The sequence below is a fragment of the Salvia miltiorrhiza genome, chromosome 6 (genome assembly GCF_028751815.1).
Source record: "Salvia miltiorrhiza cultivar Shanhuang (shh) chromosome 6, IMPLAD_Smil_shh, whole genome shotgun sequence".
Classification (NCBI taxonomy): domain Eukaryota; kingdom Viridiplantae; phylum Streptophyta; class Magnoliopsida; order Lamiales; family Lamiaceae; genus Salvia; species Salvia miltiorrhiza.
Genome location: NC_080392.1, coordinates 43,056,960 through 43,064,271, shown reverse-complemented (window position 1 = coordinate 43,064,271; position 7,312 = coordinate 43,056,960). Strand labels below are relative to the sequence as shown.

The 7,312-nt window shown below is 32.1% G+C and overlaps 1 protein-coding gene across 2 annotated transcripts; it reads left to right on the top strand.

Annotated features, from left to right (window-relative positions):
- The first annotated feature begins 1,231 nt into the window (after positions 1-1,231).
- On the top strand, positions 1,232-5,694 carry LOC130989753 (agamous-like MADS-box protein MADS2). 2 transcript variants are annotated; one of them, XM_057913845.1, is made up of 8 exons: positions 1,232-1,794; positions 3,131-3,209; positions 3,336-3,400; positions 3,491-3,590; positions 4,460-4,501; positions 4,599-4,640; positions 4,724-4,890; positions 5,379-5,694. In XM_057913845.1, exons 1-8 carry the CDS (start codon positions 1,610-1,612, stop codon positions 5,464-5,466), a joined length of 768 nt encoding a protein of 255 aa, XP_057769828.1. In that variant the 5' UTR covers positions 1,232-1,609; the 3' UTR covers positions 5,467-5,694. The 2 variants fall into 2 exon arrangements, with proteins under 2 accessions (XP_057769828.1, XP_057769829.1); XM_057913846.1 differs by having other exon boundaries at positions 1,235-1,794; positions 4,748-4,890.
- The last annotated feature ends 1,618 nt before the right edge of the window (positions 5,695-7,312 follow it).

The following is a 7,312-nucleotide window of genomic DNA, read 5'->3' as shown; positions in this document are numbered from 1 at the left end:
ACATCAACACATATATCTATGTACTTTATACCCATAAAATTGTAACTAAATTGTGTTACATATATAAATATAAGAACTTTTGTGACATTTATCCATGTAGCAATTTTTGTGACATCTAAAACTATCACAAAATATTTTTATTACATGTATGTGTTACAATATATTTTTGCTCTCTTTATCGGTGTGTGTGTGTGTGTATCACACGCACTCACAAATATTATTATATATATACACAAATATTATTATATTCTTTTAACTATAAATAAAATTATTTTTTCTCAATTAACTAATTTAATTATAAATTACATTGCCATAAAAAGTAACTACACTTCATATGTCACAAAAATAACTACACTTTTACATGTCACAAAAATAATTACATATTCAAAGGTCCCACTTTAAATGTAAGTTGAGTTGTGTGAACTCTACTACTATAAATCGAAATGACAAATTGTTCATAGACGATCTGATAAGGAAATTGTGGTAAATTTTTCGTGGACGAAATCTAATAAAATGTGAGTGGAATTGTCACATTGTGAACACGTCATGGATTTTAATAAAATATGAGTGGAATTGTGTGGACTCTGCTACTATAAATAAAAATGACAAATTTTTCGTAGACAAATCGAGAAGGAAATTGTGACAAATTTTTCATCTACGGGATAAGTAATATTTTGATACCTAACATTCACATGACATTAAAATACCATTAAAGACAATTTCTACTCTCGAAAAATCAACATCTCACTCTACCAAAAATTAATACAGGTTCCTCAAAAAAAAAAAAAAAAAAAATACAGGGTGCGAATGAGGTTTTAGGTGACATTAATTTCGAAGATTAAAAAAAAGTACTTGGAGATATTTAATTGACAACAAAATAATTAAAACCTTAGGGCAATATCGGATATTTTCCTCCCAAATACATAAACAGTAAGATTCCTGTACGTGAGAAGCTAGATTATCTCCCGAGAATTTCAAGAAATTAAGGATGGATAAACCAGTGGTCACCCGACACGTGGCGAAAACTTTATTGGTGACGGCTGTCTGATTTTTTCCGCTGATGGGCACTGAAATCCGACCACCACGCGTCCGCCCAGCGCGTCCGCCCCACCGCAGCGAGGATCGGGATCGTGCGCCCCACGCGCCGCATCACCTCACGCTTTTATCACAGCGGTTAAAACCATGAAACCCTCTTTTCCACAATTTCAAAAAAAAAAAAAAAAAAAAAACACCAACCCTAAAAATTTCATCTCTCCCATCATCTGCTGCTGCACATGCTAAGATCATAAAAACTTTGTTACAGAGAATCCAAGAGCCTTGGCACAAGCACAAATCCTCCCTCCCTCTCTCTCTAGATCTCTCTCTCACTACAACACTCACACGCAGTTCATTTTTAACTCGTGTTCCAGCGTTCTATAAATAGAATAGTCCTTTTTTTCAGTTTTTCTTTTTAGGGTTTGAAGATTGTTACCCTTTTGGTTAAAGAAAGTTCTTGGGTGAGGAAAGAGGAAAGTGAAGCTTTACCACCGAAACCCAGCAAATTACACACACGCACATATATTAGTTAGATATATATATATATACATATATGTATATATAGGTAGGGATCATGGGTAGGGGGAGAGTGGAGCTGAAGAGGATAGAGAACAAGATAAATAGACAGGTTACATTTGCAAAGAGGAGAAATGGTCTGCTCAAGAAAGCTTATGAGCTCTCTGTTCTCTGCGATGCTGAGGTTGCTCTCATCATCTTCTCCAACCGCGGCAAGCTCTATGAATTCTGCAGCACCTCCAAGTATCACCTCTCTCTCTCCTCTCTCTCCCCCCAATTTGTGGATTTCTTGCTATTTGTATATATATTTTTAATAACTTCAAGAGAAATTTATGCTTTAAATCATGGTTATACTAAAACTAACTTTTGATTAGTTTGGAAAAGGGATCAATTGCGTTTTTCAACTTCGATTCCGGCTTCTAACCTTGATGTAATTGGATGAAGCGTGACAGATGATATTGTGATTTTCTGTTATCTGTGAAATATTGAGGAATTATTTTTCAGTCTGACAGCTTTTTCTTGCTTTTAACTGGTTTCTAGCTTGATCCCTTCTCCAGTTTTTCTCTTCCATTGAAATCGTACAAGAATTTTTGCAGGAATTAATATCTACAGCTTTGGTTGCGCCTTTAATTCGGATTTATACATATGTGTATAGCGTTTATTTATAGGGTTTTTGAGGTGATCTTCACCATTCAATTTTATTGAGACAACACATGATGATTGATCCACACATTGAGTTGTTGGCTTTCATCAGGTGGGAAAGATGAACTTTTCACAGGGTTACATAATTTACTTTGTAATTAAACTAAACTTTACGTTTGTTTAAATTTTTGTGGAAAAAAAAATTAAAAAAAAAAAATCAGTTTCTCTATGTGTTCGAGTAATTTTATTCAGAATTAGTTTCTTCATTTCTAACTGGAGCTGGAAGTTTTTGATTTAATGATTTAATTTTTCATAATCTATATATGGCTGAGAGCTTTATGATGAGCTCCTTCAGTTATTTTGAAGATCTGCCAAAAGTTTTATATTATGTAAATTTTGATTTTGTTTCACACACAACTACTTCACTTTAAATTCTTATTGTTTGAAATTTGTTTACAAGACAAATTATCTTTGTTTGATTTTTTTTGGATTTATTACTTCCCTTGTTCTAACAAAATGTGCAGAACGCTTCAAATTATCTTTTACCATGTTTCAGAGACTCATTAATTTGGTAACATTTTTATTTGGCAACATTTTGGTAACAAATTAAAGAGAATGTTTGTTTGATATATACATGTGTATATATATATATAGAACTAATTAATGGTTTGACATAGCTGCCCTTTAAATTTTCATCACCACAAGCTAGTAACATTATTGAGTCAAAATAATCATACATTCGGTTAGTCCTATTATAGAAAGCATTTATTTTGCAAATTCATAAATGATTTATTTCGAGGCCGGTTAATGTGAGAAGTTAATTAATTTCCATGACACACTATTATCCTACAACATTAGATTAAATTAAACAGAAGTTCACAAGTATATTAAGGTATATAGCATCTAGCTTGCCTAATAGATTGCATTTTTGTGGCAGCATGCTCAAGACACTTGAAAGGTACCAAAAATGCAGTTATGGTTCGTTAGAAGTCAACCACCCTGGCAAGGACATCGAGGTACTAAGTCGTCTTGAGCTGATAACGTGTTATAAAATAATACCATCTCGATCATGCTATATATCATCGCGTTTTTATATATGTCTCATGTTATGACTAATTTCATTTTTGGATCTTGTCTTGTAGCAAAGCAGCTATAGGGAGTATCTAAAACTAAAAGCCAAATATGAGTCCCTACAACGATATCAAAGGTAATAAAATTTTCATCCACTTTTTTATCTCAAGTATGTGTATATAATGCAACAATTTTTGAAAACTCTAGTAATTGATAAATGTTGCAGGCAACTTCTTGGTGATGATCTTGGGCCTCTGAACATCAATGATCTCGAGCACATTGAACATCAATTGGAGACATCATTGAAGCACATTAGATCTACAAGAGTAAGCTTAAAAAGAAGCATCTAACATTGATGTTGAGCATTTGCACATATAGGATACATTTTCTTGTTGTTATGACTTTACGAATTCCTCCCTCTGTCCCGCTATAAGTGGCACAAAACTTTTGGGTACGCAAATGATGGAGAATGTGTAAAAGTTGGTTAAAAGTAGTAGGTTGATTTTTGTCATTTATTAAAACGAGCAACTTTTAGTGGGGCGGAGGGGGTATCATTTATGATACATGTAATCATACACATAATTATTTGGATACTTCATTTTTGTCACCCAGCCAAAGGCAATTATAAATTATTTTAAATGATACTACTAGTATAATTCTATGATGAATTCCCCCAAATAATGCATTTGAAGTTCACACTACAATTTGTGTGTTATTGTTGGTTTTACACATCGTATAACAGCTTATTTTAGAGTCTTTTGTTCTGCACTTTGTGCACACTAATTAATATATAAGAGTGCATAAATGCTTTTAATAACATATTTGATATATATATTATTGAGAAATAAGACATACAATTATTTGATGTAGCCTTTACACACTTTCTTCTACTATTTGTGGTCCTTTTTTATGTTGCAATTTGCAAATAGGTAAATCATTGGAGGGCTGTTATTAATTATTATCTGTTATCTCTCTTTTGCTTTCACTTTTGTCCACATCTTCTCAATCATATCACAGCCTTTAAAATATTAATTATAACACATGTTCAAATGTTGCCACTCCTCTGATTTACTATTTTTTCTTTCTTTCTTTAAAAAAAAATAAAAAAAATCCTCTGATTTACTATTTGTTCAAATGTGCTTTAGCAAAGGGTAAGTAGATGAAATACTATTCTCAATTTCGTCTTAATATGCAGACACAGGTTATGCTTGATCAGCTTTCTGATCTTCAATCAAAGGTATATTTATTTAATACTGTTTATATTTTTCCCTATACTTTGAAGTATTTAATTTCATACTAACATATATATAACGCATGTTGTTTTGTGAGTGCAGGAGAAGTTGATGCTTGACGCTAACAAGGCTTTGGAGAGAAAGGTTAGTTTACACAAAAATGTATAAATTTGCACATATTTATTTTTTGTAAAAGGCAATCATAAATCATTATTAAAATCATTTAGTTTATGAATGTTGATGATGATCAGTTGGAAGAGATATATGCTGCAAATCAGCTTCAGCAATCGTGGGTAGGAGGAGGTGGGGAACACAGTAACACCTATGCTCATCACCATGCTCAATCACAGGGCTTCTTTCAGCCTCTTGATTGCAACTCTACTCTCCAAATTGGGTTAGTTTTTTTTTTTTTTAAATAGTATTTAATTCAAACGGTTGGCTTTTATTATTTGTGAATAAATGCATGCCCGAATTTGGATAATGTAAGGCAGTTTCCTTTTATGAATTTTTTTTTTTTTTACAGAGGAAATACAATGTATAGTAGGTTTCATATTTATTGACATTAATAAGCACTACCGTGCAAGAGATGAAAATTGCTAAATTACACCACCCTTCAATAGGAACAAGTACCAAAATAGTATCATCAATTTGAATCGGATTACATTCGGAACCGATCACCTATCCACCGTAGGCAAGCATAACGTGCCACCACTGATGTGACAATTTTAATTATGTCACATCAGTGGTGGGCACGTTATACTCGCCCACGATGAGTAGGTGATCGTTTCTGACAATTTATTTTCCCACCACACCAATCTTTCTTACAAATGTTAAAATATTCACTTTGTAACTAATGTTGAATTTTTGGTTTGGAAAAAAAAGGTATAGTGACCCAGTGAGTTCAAGCCAGATGACAGCAGCAACAGAGGTTCAAAATGTCAATGGAATGGTCCCTGGCTGGATGCTCTGACTCTGATTTGCAATATGAATTTTGCAAGTCTACTAAAAGAAGCATATATTATATTTCTAGTATTTGTCTTAAAATAATGGGGTGAAGCACTAATATTTGGACCTTAAACCAACTGTATGAACCAAGCAAACTGATGTATGGCCAAACCAAAGGGACTCTGTTTTGCCTTAACTACTCAGACTCTCAATCAAGTTTCTATATATGTTGTAATATTTGGGTTTTATTCTACTATGTTGTCTCCTTCAATTTTGAGTAGTGCATTTTGATGAATCAAGAAAATAATTTAGGAATGTTTATATTTGTGATCCACATAAAAGTATGTGTAATGGCTGAATTAAGTTTGTGATGCATCATTGTTACTCATTTATACAGGAAATGCTAACATACCTTATTTTGTCACTTAATCAAATAAAAAAAAGGCAAATCGGTTTTCATAAGTTGTTTGGTTGGCTGTTAGATTTCGCCAAAAGTTATTCGGATTTCAGAGTATTTTTACAAAATCTTGTGCAAGAGTAAAACCATCTTAAAGGTCGACATTAATTTATAAGGCATTAATATGTAAATAAGAATTCATATTTGGTGGTATATGTATTGATAAATTTATTAATATTTGGATGAGTATTGCCTTTGTACACACCTTTGGGATATTGGATTAATCATGTACATAAAAATATAATAGAAAATATAAAATTATTCGTCCGGGAAAATTCAATTTGATAATGATTAGTTGTGATAACAATGAGGTTCACAATGAAAAAGTCAGCTCTGAAACTTTATGCGATGATTTGCTTGATGCGTTTTCTCATGCTAAAGAGACTTGTGTAGTGGAGTTCCGTCATGTTAGAAGAGAAGCTAATTGTGTAGTTCACTCTTTAGCTTGTAGCTCACTCTTTAGCTCATTTTGTTATTTCCTGCCCTGATGTAATATTTTGGGAGTCAGACTTCCCGACCTGGCTCCTCGACTTGATTCATTGGAATTTGAGTTAATATATTCCGTTGATCCCCCTAAAGAAAAAACGAGTTTTCAAACTCTGTTATTTTTTAAAGATTGTTAGTAGCATTTAAGTATGCTAATTTTGGAGGTAGTTTGATTTCACACAAATTTTTAAAGGAGTAAAAAAAAAATACATGAATATTAATATTGTAGGAGTAGTAATTTTGTCACGAATAACATTTTTTGCTGAAATTAAAGCTTACGTCGAAATGTCGACGTTTTTCTCATCAAATGTTTTAAAAAATGACATCGTATATGACATCTTTACAAAATACACATCTCTAAATATGAAAATCGAAGGATTTTTTTAGGTTCAAATGTCAAGAAACGGAACTTTTAGTAAAATTGTTACAATATTTAAAGTTCATATTTTTTTTACTTTTTTCAAAGTTCATGTGCAAAATCAAATACCCCAAAAGTGATGTATTTTGGAGTTAATAACACTTTTTTTAGACCTGAAATTTTCATTATCAAACTTTAACCAAACTGAATATTCCGGATTTAAATTTTCATAACAGAACCTAAACAAAACGATTCCCCCTTAATAACCAATTTTTTTAAAATTGGTTTTTGGTTAATAATTCTAATAAATTAAATGCATTTTTGATAGTATTATAGTCGTTTTATCCGATTTTTAACAGCATAATCGGTTTAATCGTTTTTCTGCGAACAAACAAAACCAAAAATCAAAAACTAAAATTTTCAATATTAAAAATGGAACCGAACTGAAAATCGTAAGAACTGAAACGAGATCATTTGGGTCATTTAGTTTTAGGCCTTTTTCAATCATCCTGGGCCTGGGCCGACTTATTTGGGTGCAAATGTTATATGGGCTTCGTATCCAAAAAAATT